This window comes from Gadus macrocephalus, chromosome 5 (assembly GCF_031168955.1).
Source record: "Gadus macrocephalus chromosome 5, ASM3116895v1".
NCBI classification, from domain to species: Eukaryota; Metazoa; Chordata; class Actinopteri; order Gadiformes; family Gadidae; genus Gadus; species Gadus macrocephalus.
Window position 1 is genome coordinate 6275538 of NC_082386.1, and position 22500 is coordinate 6298037.

At 46.6% G+C, this 22500-nt stretch overlaps 3 protein-coding genes across 3 annotated transcripts in view; 1 reads left to right on the plus strand and 2 right to left on the minus strand.

The window, feature by feature from the left end:
* Positions 1–13692, minus strand: part of setd3 (SET domain containing 3, actin histidine methyltransferase) — an 18671-nt gene extending 4979 nt beyond the window's left edge. The window contains exons 1-6 of the mRNA XM_060051864.1: positions 13670–13692; positions 10451–10576; positions 9595–9687; positions 9296–9444; positions 8653–8725; positions 7063–7319 (exon numbers count right to left, since the gene is read on the minus strand). Coding sequence (XP_059907847.1) covers positions 7063–7319; positions 8653–8725; positions 9296–9444; positions 9595–9687; positions 10451–10556 — 678 coding nt within the window. The 5' untranslated portion in view covers positions 10557–10576; positions 13670–13692. The remainder of the gene's footprint in view (positions 1–7062; positions 7320–8652; positions 8726–9295; positions 9445–9594; positions 9688–10450; positions 10577–13669) is intronic.
* Positions 13693–13700: 8 nt separating this feature from the next.
* LOC132457860 (cyclin-K-like) lies at positions 13701–20791 on the plus strand. The gene is given in 12 exon segments (XM_060052222.1): positions 13701–14541; positions 14696–14777; positions 15064–15195; positions 15578–15683; positions 15897–15954; positions 16106–16275; positions 16966–17198; positions 17629–17659; positions 17788–17859; positions 19026–19183; positions 19431–19891; positions 19893–20791. Coding segments are annotated over 12 exon segments (1734 nt in total). The 5' UTR covers positions 13701–14344; the 3' UTR covers positions 19927–20791.
* A 366-nt stretch (positions 20792–21157) lies between these two features.
* ccdc85ca (coiled-coil domain containing 85C, a) overlaps positions 21158–22500 on the minus strand; it is a 28831-nt gene continuing 27488 nt past the window's right edge. Inside the window, exon 6 of the mRNA XM_060051863.1 lies at positions 21158–22500. This exon is cut by the window's right edge and continues 1208 nt beyond it. The gene's annotated coding sequence lies outside the window, so the exon portion shown is untranslated.

Below are 22500 nucleotides of genomic sequence, written 5' to 3' on the forward strand. Positions count from 1 at the left end.
TCAACTCCAATTATTGTTTTGTTTTTCTTTTCTCGCGATCCGTCTGTCAGCACAGTGCATTCCTCGTGTGCTCCTAAAAAGACAGTCCTATCTTATAATGTTATATGGTGGCGCATCCCCACTATAGCATTTATTTGGGAGAACGTCCATACTATACGATAGACTTTATTTCATACCAATACATGAATTGGTCAACAATTTGACTCAAACATAAACACCCAAATGCATTTTTTTACAAAAAAAAAAGCTGAAATTTTGCAACCCTTATTTACTTAGTAATCATAACAACCACCAAAAAAGAATATCACATTTAACGTTGAAGAACTGATTCAGGCTTGCTCATTTCATTCGCTCCCAGGTACCCCCATAGAAAACGTGATGATACAGCACAAGATTAATTTAATAATATCCCAGACCAGACCAAAAATAGGGTCAAGAAAGCATATCCTCCATAGAACCACAGGTTAATAACCACCCACCTTCAAGACAAGCAAACTAAAAGACACAACCACTGTTTAAAGGTTTTCCTCATCTTAAAATAGAGGTTACCCTCGTTATCCCAATCATTTAATAAAGTTCAACGGCCATGTCACTCGCCAACACATTTCACTGGCGCCAAAAAGATTCAGGAACACTGATATGATAGGACACACACACTAATGTGGCAAAGGTGAGGTACACTGGTCACATCATATATCCCCCCAATGGCAGACGATGTGTGCGCGTGCGTGTGCATGTGCGTGTGTGTGTGAACGCACGAGTGAGCATCTGGTGAGTGCAGTGACGCTGATTCGTACATACAGGTAAGTGAAACGGGATAGAGCTCGGATGCACCTACACAACGGTACACAAACTGATCAGTCAAAAGTAACACACACACACACACACACACACACACACACACACACACACACACACACACACACACACACACACACACACACACACACACACACACACACACACACACACACACACACACACACAGGGAAAACAATTACCCTGGCACTCAGTCCTGGGCTAGAATGCACACCTTCCTTCAAGACAGGGATTGACCGACTGTAACCGAGCGAGATGGGGACACGAGATGGAGCGTGGAGACCCCGAGATCAGACGTGTGTGTGTCCGTGTGCGTCTGTGTGTGCGTGTTTTTCCAAAAATTAGGAAGTGAGGCTGGAAGGGATTAAACCGGAGGAAGAAATTGCCAACCTGACGGCGCTCTCTACTCTAGGCCTGAGAAGGGAGGGAGGGAGGGTGGGGTGACTTGAGGAGGAAGAGGGTGTAAGCTAAGCCTCCTCCACCTCCTCCTCCCGGTGCCGACAGCCATTAAAAGATAAGCAGGTTCCGGCGGAGCGGCTCGGCGACCCTGCGCCTCTCCTGACATAAAAACACCATGTCGAGAACGGCAGGGGGGCGGGGCCAGCGAGGCCCAGGCAGTTAATCTAGTGAGGAGGGAGAGGGGGGGGGGGGGGGGCTTCCACTGTTAGGTCTGCTCTTATCTGACCCGGGAGCCCTGCCCCTGTGTGTGTCGTCCGGTGCGTCCTTAAAAGGATGTGTGAACACTCATTCAAAGCCAATCCCATCGACCCGCGCTCCGCCGGCAAAGAATGGCCTCTCGCTACCATGGACGTAATCTCGGCTTCTCCCGAAGAGACATACATGTGAGGCGAATATACTCCGCCCGTACCCTCGGCCGAGCCACCGACAGGAGACCTGGGGGTCGGCCCGCGGGCTCTACTGTGGCTGCCCATCGGCCCTGGTGCTGCTGCTACTGATGGGTCGAATGGGAAATGGACTCCATTTATATGTCGCTTTTCTAACCAGTGGCCGCTCAACGCGCTTTACAACACTGCTTAACATTCACTCATTCATACACACATTCACACAACGATGGCGGAGTCTACCATGCATGAGGACAGCCGGCTCGCCGGGAGCAGGTAGGGTGAGATGCCTTGCTCAGGGACACCTCGACAGTCGATAGGAGAAGACGGATCGAACTAGCAACCGTCCGGTTACCAGCCAACCCGCTCTGCCTCCTGAGGTGCATAGTTGTGCAGTGGTTCTGCAGTGACAAATGAATGTTGTTCTTCTTCATCCGAATGTAGGAAGAAGTCTTCAAAAGCCGGGATCATGATAAGCGGATGTTTCGCCATTATGGTCGGGAAATGACTTTGTCTCGAATGACAAACAACCTTTTTTTTTGTCGGATTGTTTTCAAAATGGTCAGGCAGATGGAAAGCACTGCAGGAATCGACCACTGACCGTTCTTAAGGCAGAAAGTTTGCAGTGGAGGAAAGTTAACCTCCTCTGTGGTAGCCGTGACAACAGGACATACACAGGTACACATTTACGAGTGGGGAAAAGTGTTCGGTGGAGATGGACGGGCGATGTATTAACCTAACTCTCACTCCCTCCCTCACACACATGCACACGTTCCTGTGGGTGCACGGGATCCACAGTGGCACATGATGGATGACCCTTGTCTTGAGATGCTAATTCATCAAGAGAGGTGTGGTTGTGTGTGTGCTCCTGTGTGTGTGTGTGTGTGTGTGTGTGTGTGTGTGTGTGTGTGTGTGTGTGTGTGTGTGTGTGTGTGTGTGTGTGTGTGTGTGATAACACACGGTTGGAGGGGGACAGAGATATGGATAAAGGGGAACTGAGAAAGAGAGCTAGAGAGAGCGAGAGAAGTAGATGGTCACAGCAAAGTTTAGTCTTGGGGGGGTAACAGACTAAACAAAATCCTATAGACCTCATGCAGTGATGTAAGTAATTGGATAGTTAATTAGTTAGTTGGATGTGCTTCCAGTCTTCCACTTTCCAAAACACTTGATGTCAGACAACAGACCATTTGCATGGACGTTCTCTTGTCAGAAAAATGGGAGATGCATTTCATGGCACTGGCATCAAATCTGATCAGCAAGAATGCCTAATGAAATAATGCAATGTCAGCACAGCACAGGCATGGCTTATCAACTACATAAAAAACGAATTCAACGAAAGAAGTCGGTACTTATTTTGCTAGAAAATTTTACTTTGTCAAGAGTCCTAATAACCGGGAGATTCCAGTTGTGAAGCGGTGGCTGATATTTTCGGTGAGGAGAATGACATGTTGAAGAGGCAGTGGGAGGGAGAGCGAGGGAGGCAAAGTGACACCTATGGGACTTCGGACCATTTCTCATCACATGCACGCACCTCATTTCAGAGGTGCTTTGCATTTGCTGCATATAGGGTCACCTTATAAAGAGGCACCTGGGTGTGCACACAGCACACACATGAATTCTAAGGGACAGAGTAATAGGACTTTGCAGATTTTTACACACAGAGAGAAGGTGGGCATGAAATTGTCAGAAAACAGCCCACATACACAGGAGCTATATTTCCTGTGTGCAAGAGTCCTTCTAACCTCTGTGTCTGCAACACACATCAGCAAAAACCCTGCACGCGTAGAAACACACACACACACACACACACACACACACACACACACACACACACACACACACACACACACACACACACACACACACACACACACACACACACACACACACACACACACACACACACACACACTTTTGTGCTTGTGCTTACATCAAACACAAAAGCACAGTGCTGGATAGAGATTTAAGTCATGAAGAGAGAGAATGAGAGAGAAAGAATGGAGGGTGGGGGGATAGGGGAGCGTGAGTGTCCCATCTTCTCCCCCCCTCTCTCTCCCCACTCTCTCTCCGTCAGGTCCGTCTCCCCGGTCTGCGGTGTTGCTGGGAAGGTACAATCAGGTCAATTGAATTCAAAGCCGATGCGACAAGCTAATTTTCCGGCCCGGTCATCTGCGGCTGCCTCGGAGACGGAGCAGAAAGGGAGGAAGGGGGAGAGAGGGGGAGACAGAGAGCAACCCAGAGAGAGAGAGAGAGAGAGAGAGAGTAACCCAGAGAGAGAGAGAGAGAAAGAGAAAGAGAAAGAGAAAGAGAGAGAGAGAGAGAGAGAGAGAGAGAGAGAGAGAGAGCTGACATTGACAGTAGTCATTACACAGACACAATGCAAAAAAACGACTTGGGAGGATAGGACAGAGAAGAGAAAAAAGGTGGTAGGGGAGGATGGGGAGGAGTGAGATGGCACAGAGGAGGGGAAGAGGTGAGAGGAGAAAGACAGAGGGGCAACAAAGGGAAGGACAGAGTGAGGGATTACAGGGGAAGGAGGGGTGAGAGTGGATGCATGTTGGATGGGGGAGGGAGAGGGCTGCAATGAAAAAGAGATGTATCAAAGATGAGGGGACAGGACCGTGACACATACGCGCACACACACACACACGGGCAAGCGTGTATACACACACACCTCAACGTGCCCTCTTTGCAGAGTCCCCCGCCTCAAGCCAAGCGCAACACACACACACACACACACACACACACACACACACACACACACACACACACACACACACACACACACACACACACACACACACACACACACACACACACACACACACACACACACACACACACACAGCGAGAGAGAAAAATTGGACAGAGAGAGAGACAACAGAGCGAGAGAGCAAAGAGCGTACAGAGAGAGAGAGAGAGAAGAGTGATGACAAAGAGTGAGCAAGAGAGAACAGAGAGAGGGAATGAAAGACAGAGAACAGAGATGGACGAAGTTAGAGGAATGACCGAAAAAGAGAGCAAGAGGGAGAGAGAGTAATCTCACATGTCAACCTTTGCCATTCAACTCTGTGCCACTGGTCATGAGAATGTCTTATCTGCACACCAGCCCTCTTCCATTACGAGGCCGCTTCAAGCGCACCCTGTTAGGCCCCTGGTTTTTACCTTTCTGCAGAGAACATCAGATAGGCCCCTTGTGTTGTATTGCTTTGTCGAAGCTCTTTGAAAAGTATGGAGAAAGTTAAATGGAAAAATAAAAGATCCGGCATCAGACTTCGTTTTTCTCGGACGGTTGTTTTCTAACACTATGCGGCGGTATGTTGGTTTCTCATGGCCAGGTGGAGAACTGCGGGAGTATTCACTTTATCAATGTGATGACTGCATACATATTATAATTCTACAGAAACCCCTCTGGACACTGGACTGAGGTTCAACCAAAGCCATCTGACCTGTAAAGGAAGCCCTCTCTGTGGCCTTCCTCAGAAAATCCCTATCATAGATTCAAAGAATACAACACTCCCATCTAGTGGATTCTCTCTAAGAGTGGTTGAATATGAATATGATGATGATGTGACTCATAGATACTCGGATAGAAATGTATCATATCACTGGATATAAGCTAACGAATTCTAGAGAAAATGTAAACTAGCAAAAGAAAAGAAAGAGAACACATTCGGATGCATAAAATCGGGGGCCTTGTTTTAATTAATTAGCACACAATTATTTATAAGACAATGTTTTTCACAGGGTTCAGTGTGTGTGTGTGTGTGTGTGTGTGTGTGTGTGTGTGTGTGTGTGTGTGTGTGTGTGTGTGTGTGTGTGTGTGTGTGTGTGTGTGTGTGTGTGTGTGTGTGTGTGTGTGTGTGTCATTTAATGTTTCAGTTAGGAAGGGATGATTAGCATATTCTGAGATTAGCATACCACTATCTGCCGCCTGGCTAGGGTTGGCAAATATTTCATCATAGACCGTTATCACACTGCCTCTCCAAACTATCCCAACTACCGAAATTCCGCTTTTTCCCTCCCCCCTCCCCCTCTTCAGAGTAAAACTATTTTGCATTGCAACTACTGATTTTACAGTAGCCCTTGTTAAATATAGTCATAATACAAAACTTTATTCTCCAAAAAAAAAATCCGTACTAAACACTTCCATGTCATCATCCTCAATTATTAACGGCCCCTGATTTACATCAGCTGCAATTAACAAGTATCTTTATCAAGATACAGAATGGTTGAACTCTTCAACCCAACCATTAGCTTGTGTGAACGTAGCCACATGAAGAACACAACCAAACTGGTTCCTGAACACAAAACCCAAAACTCCTGTGTGTGGTTTAAACTCTTTATAACCCAGCTTAACCTCGCAGCAGTTAATGGGAGCACCGAAGGGCATCGGACATCGCCGTTCCACTGCGCTCTGATCAACCCTGTGCCATTTACATCCAGACCCTACCCGAGTCCCGGCCACCAAGCTCCCAACCACCAAGCAGGTGCAACTGCGCCCCCCGGTGGCCGTAACACACAAACACCGCAGGAGGCAAAACCTCACAACCCCAGCACTTCCCCGTGGCTGATCTGTGAAATTGAGTTCAGAAAAGGCCAGTGTGCCGTTGCTCGCTCGCTTGCTCAATATCGCTGCAAATGTCCTAACTGGATTCCCAGGTCACAATGGCACACCAACAGGGATGGGGGGGAAGGACGAGGGGAACGGGTAAAGTGTGTGGTGGTGGTCAGAGATAAATGAGGAGGGGACAAAAACAGAAACACACAGGACTGTGAACAGTACTTATCCAAGCTGGGTGTATCTAATAACGCCCTCCCATGAAACACTGCTCCTTTCCTCCGGGAGCAGGGAGTGGCCAATATATTGATTTATAAAGGATATATCACGATATGAATGGCCGCTATTTGCGCAGGAGGACATGACAGTAAGATGTATGTAAAAGGTAACCGAAGCAATGTGGGTATGTAGGGAAATGTTTTGGGCTGGTCACAATATATGCCCTGACTTTGAAACAGTGTGAATGCAAAGGAAATGGTCAAATCCTCCAGATATGTTCAGTGTTGGACTATTCTGGCAGGGATGATACATTGTGAAACACATTGCAATATAAAACACGGCTGCAAGTCTCCCCAGCTAAAGACAGAGGAACCCTTTCTGAAACCACACAGGAATAACTCGATGCCACCTTTTTAAACTCATCAAATATACACACTCCAACTGTGTGTGTGTGTGTGTGTGTCTGTGTGTGCGTGCCTGCGTGTGTACGTGTGTGTGCGTGCCTGCGTGTGTGCGTGTGTACGTGTGTGTGCGTGCGTGCGTGTGTGCGTGTGTGTGCGTGTGTACGTGTGTGTGCGTGTGCGTGTGCGTGTGCGTGTGCGTGTGTGTGTGGCCGCTCACCTGCACCACCTTGTAGAAGTAGGCGTACTGGCGCGCCGTGTTCTTGTACTGGCTCAGCACGTCCTGCACGGCCTGCGTGCCCAGCAGGGGGCGCACCTCCTCCTCCTCGTAGTAGAGGGGCGTGTCGTAGTCCGTCGGCAGGCTCTTGATGTAGGGGAGCCACGGCGACGAGGGGCTGGCCCGCTCGCACAGCAGGTGGAGGGCCAGCGTCACGTTGCCCATGGCCTGCAGGATCCGGTCCTGGCCGTACAGCGGGCCTGGAGCCCCATGGGGGGGGGGGGGGGGGGGGGGGGGGGTCATCGTATGGGTGAGGTCATGAAGATAGAGCACCGGGATACGACCGGTGCACTGCCAATTTAGGCAGTGCACCGTATCAAATGGTGCTACCTATTGGTTCTGGCCGCATTCACATTATGACACTATTGATCTGTGGTGTGGTAGTGGTGTATAATACACCTACTGTACCCCCGAAATCTCCAATAAAGACCAATATATTCTCCCCATATTCCTACCGTGTACATGGAGTGAGTAGTGGTGTAAAATAACTGCATTCTGATTCTGTAGTTGGGAGCACCGTTTGATAGAGGCAATTGGTCTACAGGTCAAAAACGCTACCAAACACATAAGGTAGCATTTTTTGATAGGGTAGTTGTAAACATTGTTCTGCCAATGTATGCTCCCTTGTCAGAGTCCATCAAATCATGCTACCCAAAGTAGCATAAATTGGCAGAACACCGGCACCTGGGATGTTTATGTGCTGATGAGGACTCTGAGGAGGCCTTGTTCGTTGTGTCTCATTAAAACAGCTGCGGATTGACCCACACGATTTCAGGAACCAGCCGAAAGAATAAGCTGTGTCGCCCCCCTCATCACCGGTATATGTTCATGGGGAATAATGTTATCCAATCAATGCTATATTTAGTTTCTCTGATTGTGAGTCACCTCTTCCAGGTTCCCTTCCTCGCCCACAGCAACCCAGGTGGCAAGCCTCAGTGTCTTCTCTCAATATTACACTTATTGAAATTATTTTAATACGTTTTATAATATATTATATATTATATTATATATTAATATTATTTATTACTTATTAATAACGTATTCCTTTTCTTAAAGCTTCTCTCCAAGTACCTCCTTCGGCTCCTAATAACTTTTAATAATCCTCTATGCCCTCCCTTCTATGGTGTCATTGCAATGTGTCAGAACATAAGTGATACAATTGGCAGCTACTAATCGTAGGAAAACTACAATTAGTTTCCTTTGGCTTTCCGATGTTAGAGAGAGGTCTTAAGTGCTAGAGAGGAAGCCGATTCTTTGGCAATTACGTGGTGCAGTCATTAAAGGGTAATTAAAATGGGAACTGCCGGTAAAACTCCACCAAACTATTGTTGTGTCCCAAAATTTTGAAATGGACCGTGAAATTGGACTGAAACTGCCTTGTTTGCCCATTGTTCTCCTGCTACTTTGCCAGTACTGCCAAGTTACTGTACTGAACATCCTAAATAGCCTGAATGTGATCTAATGAGCGCATTTAACGGGCCACTGTGACTGGGTAAGCTGGCATGTGTCTCTATGGGTGCCCGCGGGGCTCACCTAAAACAGAGTTCTTGGCAGATTCCACAGTCATCAGCATCTTCCTGGGGATCCACAGGAAGAGTTCTTCTGCCTACACACACACACACACACACACACACACACACACACACACACACACACACACACACACACACACACACACACACACACACACACACACACACACACACACACACACACACACACACACACACACACGTTGAACCACATAAAATGCACAGGAATTTATAAGCAGAAACATCAACAACAAGAGTGTCAGGCACGTCCCCATGAGAAGCGTGGTCGTCTGAAATGCATGATTCAACGCACAACATGAATCCTCCTTTGATTCCCAGGCGTTTTGACATTAAATCATGTCACGCCTTACAGGAGAGACCCAATTTGGGGGGAATAAACCTTGCCGACATATCGGTGTATGAGAATCCCAGGTATTCTGTGAGCGTGACAGGGCTCATAATACATGGCCAGGGTCACAAACACGGTTTCCTTCGTAGGGGTCCCCCAGGGCAAACACAAAATAAGGTGGGCTTAGGGCTTAGGTGTTAGACGCCCCCTCTCCATACTGCAGGCTCAACATTGTGTTGGAAGGAAGGGGGAAGGGCAAGAAATCCCACAGATGGCTTTTGGTTTCCGAGCTCACCTTGATGTCGCGGGTGGCCCGCAGGCCGTAGCCCTCCCCCCCGAAGCTGGACACCTCGAAGCCCTCGCAGGACGCCCCGCACTCCTGGGCCCAGGCCATCAGCTCGGGGAAGAAGTCCTCCCTGCTGCCGTCAAACTGCACCGACACGCCTGGAGGTGGGACACGCACACAACTGGATTAGATCACTTTTCAACACAAAAATATATATATATCTCTCTCCTGCATTGTGTGTGTGTGAGTGAGTGAGTGAGTGAGTGAGTGAGTGAGTGAGTGAGTGAGTGAGTGAGTGAGAGACTCACCCTTCTGCTTCTTGCGGATCTTCTCCACCAGGGAGCGGATCTGAACATACTCCTCCCACTCCTTACCTGGGGAGGGCGCTGTGCTGCTACACACTACACAGAGAGCACAACGCACGTCATGACGAAGAAGACACAAGCAAGATCAGCAAGAGCAATTTCCCTTCCTGGGGAAGTAATAGCTCTGTAGCATACGAGATGTGCTAGAAATAGATCCAGTTAAAGTGTTGGGTAATCACCCCTCTGGCACAAATCCGGTGGTTGTTGGAGGTTTTGTGTTCATTTTCAAGACACAGTTAATGTCATGGAGAACATAGAGAAAAATTAAGCAGCAATTTAAGACATTGTTACCTATGTGTTAAGTGCAGTAGCTTATTAAGCTGCCAAAATGCTCTTTTAGAAGAATATAAAGTGAAAGAAGACAAACATATTGTGTATACAAAGCCTCACAAAGGCTTCCCCGTGCAAGCCATGATGAAGACACGGCTGCATTTGAAAACGTATTGGCGGTAGGGAGGCACAGAGATGGAGAGCCTGTTCAGAGCTCACCCAGACCACGCCGTCCCACCACTCCTACTTATTGTATGTTGTTGGTCCCGGCACTTAATGTACGCACTTGTAGTATGTCTTAGTTATGTAGCATCCTATCCGGGCTATCTTTGTTGAATACGGGGAATGGGTTAACCTAGCGATTGTTAATCCTTTTGCACTTGGTTCTGTGAACACCCTTACTGCATCGACAGCGATATATTTTTGTTCACCTTCTTCTGACAAATGTACTTATTATAAGTCGCTTTGGATAAAAGCATCTGCTAAATGCACTAAATGTAAATGCAAATGACAGCGAGCTCAGACATACACTGCAGAAGCTCGGAGACGAAGCTCATCATCTCCTTGGGCGACGCCACCGCGGCTGCCCCCGCAGTGCCCGACTTCTGGGTTTTCACTCGACTCTTCTTCCCCATGATGCAGTCTGGAGGCTGGGCTGTGAAGGGGACCAGTACAGCACCATTACTGACATGTTACTTTTATCAGAAAGGTAACACGTATAGTATAATAAAATAAAATAAGACTTGTTGAACGTTCAGTCATGAGTCATTTATATATGAGGTCAATGACAAAACATCCATTTATAAGCCTTTAGTTAATGTTAACAGATCGTTTACAAAACATTAATATACATTTGTAGATGAATAAAACGTGCTTCGTTGAAGGGCCCCTATTTGGTCACCAGGTGGGATATTGATTAGCCATTACAAGCCATCTCAAAATCGACCCTCTAGCGACCTCACAAGGGAACGTGTCCACCCAGATGTATGATGGATCAGCCTACCAGTTGGTATAGTTCAATCGATAGGATGGTAGGCTGTTCTATGCTTCGCACATCTGGGTGGGCACTAGCATATAGGTACCCTTTTACATGGCAGTTATTATCAACACCAAATGTTGATCAATGTTTTGTTCATGTAATTTATCATTAATCATTAATCATGTCATTAATAATTAACTCAAGGCTTATAAATGACGTAAGACTGAACAATTAAATTTTTTAACGAATTTCATAAATAATTACTTAACACTTTATTGACAATCAAAGAAATATATATATTTTTCAAAACAGCCGCAATCCACTTTAGAAGTAACAACTTAAGAACCAACATTAGAATCAAGATTTTTTTCAACACATACTTTGGCAATTGGTTTTGTCAATAGGGTACATATTACATAATCATTATTTACCAAACAAAAGATCACCCATTTATTTTTTGTAATTATACAATTGGCCAATAGAGGGCAGTACAATGCATTGATAAGTCCCAAAGATGGCCTTCATGCAATCATACATAAATACCTATATCTTATGGAAATGCATTGAATTCGCCACATAGGCTACACACTCTCAGGCTGAAAGGGAATCGGTACACCAGCCACATCCAGCCCTACTAACTCATTAGTAGATGGAAAACAAGTGCAGGATCTAATTTTCCTGTGCCCTCGCTATGACTCGGTTACCCTGAGGGCAGCGCAGAAAGCAGATGTAGCTAGTGTTGGGTGACTAGGCCTGGCCTACCATCCCCCAGAAATAGCTGTCATGACATTCAGGTCAATAAAAAAACGGACAATACTTTGTCAGAAGTAAAAAAAATAAAGAAACACAACAGCTAGCACAGTTGTTCTAATGGCAACCTTTCAGTCACAAAACAACCTTTTACCACAACAATGGGTCTCTGTGACAGATTGCTCTAAGCCCTCCATTACCAAATGGGAGCCCTGCCTGTGGCTCAAGCACCGGTATAACGGTGGCTCTAAAATAGCCCAGGTGTCATTGCCCAATGGACCCTAGACCAGGGGGTCAACTCAATTTCCCCACCAGCCTTAGCAGCGGGCCCAATGTTTGTGCTCGGAGTCTTCCTCACTCTTGCTGCTCCTTGTTCTCAACCCCACACACAGCAGCTGCCAGCCAAGACACCACACCACTCCTTGACCGAGTGACTGCAGGTATGCAGCGCTGATGTATGCCTGACTGCCCTCCCGTTCCTTTCACAACTGAGATTGTACACTACAAAGAATGTGCTTGGGGCCATTTTTCACCACGTGGTAGGACTGGTTGTCCCACTTCAATAGCTTTGCATCCAGAGCTCGATTCTTCGTACACAAGAAAACCTGGCCAAGTATTATGTGGAGGAAGTCCTGCACAATAACGGTGAGCCTGGTGTTGTGAAACTTGTGACCGTTTTAGTTGGCTTCCGAGAGCAAAAATATGCATTGCATTTGGGGATTCACAGCTTGGCCACTATAAAAGGGTGTGTGTGGGAGGTCAGTGCGGTTCACAGCTGCTCCTACCAACAGGCTGGACCATAACTCAGATAATTCAACGCTCTTTATTTTGCGGAGATTCAATCTAGACAGCTGGCAGTCAACTAAGTGCAAGAATCAAGTCTTGCACTTATTTGTTGATTAACATGCAGGCTTGACATACACCAAAAGATCTCTACATACAGTGTGTGTGTGTGTGTGTGTGTGTGTGTGTGTGTGTGTGTGTGTGTGTGTGTCTGGGCTCTCAATCACAGCATTCAATTCCAAACCTTTCTCAGTTATTATACACAGCTAGCCAGAAGTAATTATTTAACTTGCTGTACCATTTATATGAATAAATGTAAATTGACGAACGTATGTTCGTCTATTTCAAATGTTTAGAAATAAGAATAAGCAGTACGATCCAAGCAGCTCATTCAATCGTCGGCCAAAAACAGGAAAAGGCCAACCTAGTAACGTTACCCTTGCTCCTTCTCCTACTTCCAGTTATTTGCAGAGTTCTTGAGCCTGTTTTGTTTCAAACCAGGACGGGTGCTCTCGGAGCAGTCACGTCTGTTGAACAAGACATGTCATAGGACCAGGACTCGGTACAGCTACACCAACTAGTAGTCTGGCTTTTAAATGGACTGCATTCATAAAGCGCTTTTCTAAACAGTGGCCACTCACAGCTCTTTACAATTATTGCCTAACATTCACCCATTCATACACACATTCCCACACCTACGGCGGAGTCAACCATGCAAGGCGACAGCCAGCTCGTCAGGAGCAGTTAGGGTGAGGTGTCTTTCTCAGGGAAACCCCGAGACTCAGCTAGGAGGAGCCGGGGATCGAACTAGCAACCTACCCGTTACCAGTCAACCCACTCTTCCTCCTCAAGACACATGCCGCCCCATTTGGGCCGAGACAATTCATATTTTCGCAGGGAAACGTAACGGTGTGAGGGGATCGACCTAGCTAGCGACAGCCTAGACCGATCGCCAGGTTTAGATATTTTCTTGCTATGCTAAATGCTAGCAAGATCACTTGGCAAATGATAAAAGGATCACCCTTGAGTTTCATAAGAGAACCGAGTCAGAATGTCGCTAATCTGGTGGGCTGGATGATTAGGCTAACTTGCTTGCTAAGTAGCAACTACATATATGTATATCGCACTGTAAACTGCGAATTAAGTTAAATGATGCAACATACGCATAATTGAACGTGATGTTAACACTTTAACGGACTGCCAAAATACACGCTTCTGTAATTAAGTCATTATTACCTTTTATAACTGAGAGTGGCAGTAGAATTCAACCTTCTTCGCACTCCATACGACTCTGACGTGAAACCTACCTTGATAAAAACCACGCCTACTTTAAAAGTATGTCCGTTTTGATTGGAGGATAAATAAATGTGAGAAACAATATATATGGATATCTGGAATCTGTTTGGCTACTGGACACTGGATTTATATTATATAATTGTGCAAAATGTAAGCCATTTTTGTTCGGCATACATACAAATATGCGATGTCTAGTTGGCCAAGGTGCGACAATACAAAACAATTCGAAAGTGCTTTCTGATTGGACCTATACTTTTATCTCGTTGATGTTTCCTTTTAAGGCGATGTGTTTCCTGACGTGATTCGCTGAATGATATGTCAATCATTGGCTCGAACGCCGTACGGAACAGCAACGCAAAATCCATCTGCGCGGACTGTTTGTAGTTCTTTGTTGAATGTTTTCATCTAGCTAATTGCTAGCGGGCAGTCCGCGGACTACATTTTAAGCATTTCATCTTTGTTTTGCCTATGTTCATAAACAAATGAATGGGCGGTAAGGTTCTATGATTATATTTTAATTGATTCAGCATCAGCACCATCATTGCGGAACAGCCTTCCTGGTCAGCTAGAAGAGTCACTTCGTTCGTGTAGGCTCGGATTTAAACTCATCGGTACATGAAAAATATCAGAGAGAATCCCATTCCTGTGAACCAGTCTGCAGGTCTGGATCACATCAAACCATGTTGGTACTGGGACAAACGGGACCTGGCTCACACCCCGTCCCAGTCAGAGGGACTCGACCCTGCGACAGAGGCCAGGTACCGGAGAGAAGGTGCGCGGTTCATCTTCGACGTGGGCACCCGGTTAGGACTGTATCCTTTTGGGAATCAACATGAATGTGTGTATGATTGTTTCATTGCTCGCTTACTAACGTGGATGATGCTATTTGAGTATACCCCGATTGCAGTAAACGAGCGTTGTGCACATTTTTACCACATCTGATTCCCCTTAACACCCTGTCACCAGCCACTATGACACACTGGCCACTGGCATAATTTACTTCCACCGCTTTTACATGTTCCACTCATTCAAGCAGTTCCCAAGATATGTAAGTATGTTACCTGAATCACTTGTGATTGATACAATAAAATATTGCATCATGCAAATGTTTAGACTTTTTGTTTTATTTTAAGCATGTAAGCTTACAGGGAAGTCAAAAATCGTAGACCAAAAACAACAGTGAAACAAATATGTTTGATTAGGATCAAAAAACCTTCCTAGTTCCGCCCCATTTACATTATATTATCCATTCATTAGTTTAGCTTTCCATCAGAACTGGTGCTAGTATCCATTCTATAGACGCTCTGCTTTTGGGATCTGCTTTGGTTCTGCAGGTGACGGGCGGATGCTGCCTCTTCTTAGCCGGGAAAGTGGAGGAAACTCCCAAAAAGTGCAAAGACATCATCAAGACGGCCCGCAGCCTGCTCAACGACATCCAGTTCGCTCAGTTCGGGGATGATCCGAAGGTTGGTGATCAGGGTGGCCTAAAGGCTATCAATTACATGGATATGGCTGAGGTTTCATTGATGGGCATTCTATGACAGATTTCTTTTTTAAATGATAGAACACTGTGTAATACAGGTGATGCAGGTCTGCGTTTTCAATAGAAAATAGAAATAGAAAGACACTAGAAAGTTTATTATGGTGTGTTTCTGCTAAAATACATTTTCACGGAAAGGTTATTGATCTCAAGTGGTCAGAGTGAGCAGAATGGGTGGTTGAAACAATATTTGACTCCAACCGTAATGTAATGTAAAACAAACCATAGCGTCATTGATCATACGGCCAGGTGCATCTCAGTTTAACCAAGGAAAGCTGTAATGACTGTATAATCTCTTCTGTGTTCAGGAGGAGGTCATGGTGCTGGAGCGTATCCTCCTGCAGACCATCAAGTTTGATCTGCAGGTGGAGCACCCCTACCAGTTCCTGTTGCGTTACGCCAAGCAGCTCAAAGGTACACACTGTTTGTGGTTGTAGTTTATTACATTTTAAAATAAAAAATATCCCCAAAATATTCACTCAATAAGATCTGGAAATGGGTCACAAGGAAAGCAATGAAGTAGTTTTAAAGAGTAATGTGCTTGTATAGCTTTTGGTACAAAATTAGATTAGATGTATCTTTTGTTTGTTCGGTAATTGATTGAGCAAATGTTTTTGTTTTGTGCAGGTGATAAGAACAAGGTACAGAAGCTAGTGCAGATGGCCTGGACCTTTGTGAACGACAGGTACGATTATCCCTATACCTGTTGTACATGTGTGTCTGGCCCTCTCACTTATTCAAACCCAAAGGGGCCGCCTGACAAAAAATGAACATCTGCAATACAACCAACCATTAATGAGGAAGCCCCCCCCCCCCCCCTCCTGTGTCCCCTGCAGCCTGTGCACCATGCTTTCCCTGCAGTGGGAGCCAGAGATCATCGCCGTGGCCGTCATGTACCTGGCCGGACGCCTCTGCAAGTTTGACATCCAGGAGTGGACGGCCAAGCAGTCGTCCCGCCGCTGGTGGGAACAGTTTGTCCAGGACGTGCCTATGGAGGTGCTGGAAGGTACGGTATGAGATGAATGGTTACAACTGTTATCGGGAAGGAGACGATACGGATGTATGAATAATATGAATAATATCCGAAATATTTATATATATATATATATATATATATATATATATATATATATATATATATATATTATATAAGAATAATATACCCAGCGCTTCAAATGTTAATTTGAGCTCTCTGCCACATCTCATAGTCCAGGGTTCCCCTGCGCATCTTGCATTATTAAACTATAATTGTCTTATTAAAAGATGGACGGCTTATGTAGATAGCTTACCACTAATCAGAGGCTAGGCCCATTCCATAACCAAGGTACTGTTCAACTCGCTATTCCTTTGGGTGCTCCAGCAATCCACCCTCTATGGTTGCTTGCTCCATAAGATATGCGTTTACACTGTTTGTTTTCCATCTTTGTGGACTACAATAGCTACAACACCTCCCTCCTCACCTTCTCTCTCTCTCTCTGTCTCTCTCTCTCTCTGTCTCTCTCTCTCTCTCTCTCTCTCTCTCTCTCTCTCTCTCTCTCTCTCTCTCTCTCTCTCTCTCTCTCTCTCTCTCTCTCTCTCTCTCTCTCTCTCTCTCTCTCTCTCTCTCTCTCTCTCTCTCTCTCTCTCTCTCTCTCTCTCTCTCTCTCTCTCTCTCTCTCTCTCTCTCTCTCTCTCTCCACTGGGCCCCTCCCTACAGACATCTGCCACCAGATCCTGGACCTCTACTCCCAGGGCAAGCAGCAGATGCCCCCGGGTGCCGGCCCAGCGGCGGCCAGCGGCCCGGCCTCGTCCAGCCCCGCTGCCCCCCAGCAGCTCCAGCTCCAGGCGCTGCCTCCACCCCCGGCCCTCCTCCCGCCCTCCCCGGCCCCCCAACCGGCCAAGAAGCCGTCGCCACAGACCAGCCCCCCGAGGCAACTGAAGAGAGCCCAGGTGTGTGTGCGAGTGTGTGTGTGTGCGTGTGCGTGTGTCGTGTGTCGTGTATGTGTCGTGTGTGTGTTGTGTGTGTGTGTGTGTGTGTGTCTGTGTGAGGTACGCACTGATGTCAGCACTGTTAAGCGGGCCTTATAGTCACCGTGAAGCACACGAACAGTCGAACGTGCGCAACCATGGCATTTATAGTAACCGTTTACAACATTTGTGCGGAGGTGCAGTTTGAGCACTGTGTGGAGCTTCAGCTTTTCACAGGTGCGTGATGGCCGACAATTCGCTGAATGACCGGTGTGCAAGGGCCGGGATGAGGCGGTGTATGGCTGCCATCACAGCGCACTGTCGAACGCGATGGATTCAACCTGGTCATAAGCAAGTGACCCTATTCCGTCCTGATCTTCATCTGATCCCATTTCCTTTTTTGTCTTTCTAGCCGTCTCCTAAAGAAGAGAGCAAGGCTGCAGGTAAGGGATATGAAACACACAACCAACCTGTATTCTTGTTACTCTTCATGCAGACGGTCCCCTCTTTGCCCTTCCTGTTACCTCTGTTTGACATGATGTGTTTCTTACTTATCGTCTTGGTTCCTCAGAGCTCTCTGCTGCCAAGGTCCCTCGACTGGAGCCCCCCGTGCCTCCGATGCCCGCTGCCCAGCCGCCCCCAGGTCAGTAGCCTCACCTAGTCCTGACCAGGAGCTGATCCACCTCTCTAAAGCTGGACTTCTACGTACAGCGCATTTGAGCGTACTCGTTGCGTTTCGGATACGCAACGTGGATATTCACAGAGCTGCCTGCATTTACACTTTCAAGTAAAAATCAATGTGTACACAAGGGGGCAGTATTATGCGTCACAACCTTAAATGTACATGGACCCGTGGCAAATCCATTGAAGAATGACGTTGGAAAGAGCAATACATGTGAAAACACACATTGTTACGATTCTGCCGTCTGCATTCATTTTGTTCTCGTGTCTGCTTGTTGAAGACAAAATACTACGCCCGTGCGGGCCGTGCCCTTCTCGACCGACGGTCAGCGATTAGTTGACCTCCGCAGAGGCTGCCGACATGATGCTAGCGTCTGGAAGGACTGCATTGTCTTTCCATGCGTGTTGCTCAGCGACCGGCCAAAGTGGCACTTACAGTTCACCGAGGTCTGGCCATTACCTCTTATCCCACTGCTTGAGTTAAGGGGGGTGTGAGGGCCACTGAATGGGCTCGTCGTCAGGGCTTCTCCTTTTCCTAGTTGAATGTGTCGTATGATGCAGTGTCCAGAGTCTAGACACTGTTTGCACAACAGGTTCCAGCCGGTGAGAAATGGCCCTGAGTTAACACTAGGGCAAGGGCTAACACAACAGCTTGGGGTGGACCATTAACATTCAGCAAGGTGACATTCATAGTCTAGTCAAGGTGTGAATAATGGAATATGCTAAACGTACAAACTCACTCCTACGTACACTTTATGACGAGGCTTTAGCCTTTTGTATGTGTTCATTTTTATTTTAATATTGCCAATGGGAGGAGAGAGTTTTAGCGTTATTCCAGTCTGCTACAATGCAATTTCTGTATTCTTAAAAAGAACATGACCAGTATATCATACAATAACGAGGAGGCGATGATGAGAAAGGTATATCCCATGAAGAGATTCATTTAAAGGACTCGGGACTGCAGACAGTTGTCACAGTTTATCTGCGGAGGAATGAGAACAATGACACAATGACATGAAATTCAGAACAGAAAATACAAAATTTTCTTTAAACATATATGGTAATAAACATTGAAAAATGTAATAAGTATATGTAACCAACTATCCTCTGTCTCCCTCCTGCACCCAGAACACAAGCCCCCCCCCTCGTACCCGCCACCCAGGGAGCCCGAGCCCCCTCCCTCCCAACCGCCGGACGCCGCCAAGGCCCCGTCGGCCCCGCCCCCGCCGCCCCCTCCCCCCGCCAACCCCGGCTCCGCCCACCAGCCCCCTCCCCCCCTCCCACCCCGGCTCCGCCCACCAGCCCCCTCCCCCCTCCCACCCCGGCTCCGCCCACCAGCCCCCTCCCCCCTCCCACCCCGGCTCCGCCCACCAGCCCCCTCCCCCCTCCAACTCGGCCTCGGCACACCAGCCCCCTCCCCCCTCCCACCCCGGCTCCGCCCACCAGCCCCCTCCCCCCTCCCACCCCGGCTCCGCCCACCAGCCCCCTCCCCCCTCCCACCCCGGCTCCGCCCACCAGCCCCCGCCCCTCCCCCACCGGCCCCCTCCGCCCCCCAGCCAGGCCTCCCAGGCGGCCTACATCATGGGCATCCCCACCTCCAGCTCCTACATGTCGGGGGAGGGCTTCCAGAGCCTCCAGTCCCTCATGACCCCGGATGGGAGCGCCGGTGGCGGCGGCGGCGGCGGCGGCGGCGGAGGCTACCCTGCCCCCTCCCAGGCCTATCCCCCACCCCCGCTGGGCTACCACAGCCACGCCTACCCTCCCTCCTCTGCCGGTCCCCCGCCTCCCCCCTCGCAGGCCGGCGCGTCCTACCACGGCCCCCCCCCCAACGCTGCGTACCCACCGCCGCAGATGCCGCCCCCGCCGTACAGCCACGGCTACGGTATGCCCCCGCCCCCCCACGGCCACATGGGCATGGCCCACGGCATCCCGGGGTACGGGCAGGGGGCCGCACCCCCGCCAGGCATGCCCCCCGGCATGCCACCGCCCCCCCCCTGGCGGGATGAGCCGGGGCGCCTGGATGAGGTGAGCCCCTTGTCCCAGGACCATGCACACACACACACACACACACACACACACACACACACACACACACACACACACACACACACACACACACACACACACACACACACACACACACACATGTACACACACGAACACACACACACACACACACACACACACACACACACACACACACACACACACACACACACACACACTTTGTGCCAAGCTTCAAGGCACCAGATTGTCCTCGCCCCATTGCTCTCGCTGGTGTTTCACTTTACGTTTTACCTCAACTTTCCAGGTTGTTTTTATTATTGCTGCAATGCATGATGGGTTATCCAGAACAAAAACAAAGTGTATTCGTTTGTGACTATCGTTTGGTGTTACGGTTCTGTGTTGCTTTGTGCGGGTAAAGAACCTGGCCATTGGGTTTGGACCACATAGCAGGTTTCACATTATATTCATCGGTCATAAGTTATTGTTTTGCGCGTGTTTCCCCATTGTAGTTTTGAAAGCTAGATTATGTACAATGGCGTTTGTTTTAGAATGTTTTATTAGTACACATGGAATTACTGTTTTTACTAAAGTTGTAGCTCAAGCACTGTAGACAATAAAGGTAATTCATTTTCCATTCCGCCAGAATATATTTTTTCGTTATTTATTCAGAATAATTCAAATATGCCATACCATTTGCTTAAACTGAAATACTTTGCCAAATTATGTTTGGCCAAGGATGGGCCACCTTTTTTATTCCTCCCAGTGAGACTGTAGTACCATTTGTACTAGGTTTGGTTTTGAAAGAATATTGTTTTTGAAAAGAACATTGTTTACATGTATGACTTTCAAATATGCTTATGCCATTAAAAGCTTTTTTTTTACTTAAATTCTGCTGGGTTATCCGTTTTCCTTGTCACCTTTCCTTTTCTCTCTGCACAAAATTAAACTGAAACTATTGGAAAATCCCTCATGGGTCAATCGGGATGTCACCCAAAAATGTAGCTTCATTGTGCGTTGTATTTTAGTGCATAATGCATCCGAAATTGACTTTTTCCTGTACAACGCTCGTGATAAAACCTGGTTGCGTTATTCCGTAGATCCACCACTAGAAGGCGCCCTAGCCTTTTAGATAAATTAGTATTTGGTCACGGATTTCTGCCAAATGGCCATTTAACTTTGCCATTTAAAATTGAATGTTTTGTGAGCACATCCATGCCATTCATGTGTCCAAGAAATCACTCCAACGCATGAGCTTTACATAGAAATTATTCATTTTTATTATTTCAAAGTGTTCTAAAAATGGGTTATTTTTTCATATTGCATACATTTCTAAAATACCTCAATTTAAAGCTACATAGTTTATGAAAAAGAAAATGTAGAAACGCATGCTATTCCTCGTTATTGGAGAGCAGGTATATTTACATAACTACATTATGCCCTACCATGTGTCACAAGGACAATATTAGCATTCATATGGTTGAAATCCACACCTTTCAATGACAAAAGAAGCAGTGTATTTGAATATGAAAAATAAAAAAGTCCAAAAAATGTTAACTATTGTGCTTGGAACATGAAATCATCAAATAAAAAAGTTATTAGTTATCATTGAATAGTTGTTAGCCTAAAAGGTAACTTCTTCAAAAATATTGTTTGTACATACATATATATATATATACATATATATATATGTATATATAATTTTATTAATCAAAATACAAGGGCTAGTTGACAATGTCATATCAAGTGGACTTTTCTTACCTTCAAATCATGACTGCTCATGTTGTAAAAGCTGCCTATTAGGCTAATACATGGCTTGCCATAACAGAAGTCACTACAAAATGAAAGCCACCTGCTGCATTCAGGACATACAACCAAACGATTGTGGCATGAAGTGGCTAAAAGCCATGTGTTATCTCATAGAATGAGAATAGAGTATGCAAATAAAGTCACGATAATCTTTAAAGAAAAACAGCATGGTGCACAAATAATGACGTATCTCAAATGGGACTCATACAAAATAAAAAATAATGCAGCAAGTGTCTTCAAATACCCCTAGCAAGTGCTTATGCAACAATTCTAAAACTCCTAATATATTTCTGACAGTATATACTATAAAGTGTACATTGTGTATACTACAACACATAAGAGTATACACAGGGAATACTTCATTTTATTCACTAACAAAATTGCAATGAGGTATTGGGTAAAAAGGTCTGTACTTTGCTACTGGGGACATATCCAACAGGATAACAATTTTATAAATCAAGAAAGAATGGTTTGTTCTGATTGAAAACCAAGAAACAGACCTTCTCTCAGCAGTCAGGCTATGCAGACAAGAGCATTGCAATCTGAAACCACAGCAAATGTCCACATTTGGTGAAAGCTGCTGTAGGTAAGATTCAAGAGATGTAAAGAGAGAGCGGGATAGGGCAGAAGAGAAAAAATGTGTCACGTTTGTAAACCTCATAAAGAGGCAGGTGCAGCCATTTTCAACACATCACACTCAAAAAATAGCTCTTAAATCGTACCTACAGCACCCTTCAAGTTGCCTACAGAGCTTATGGGCAAACTGATTTAGTTTTTGTGTTTGCGTGGC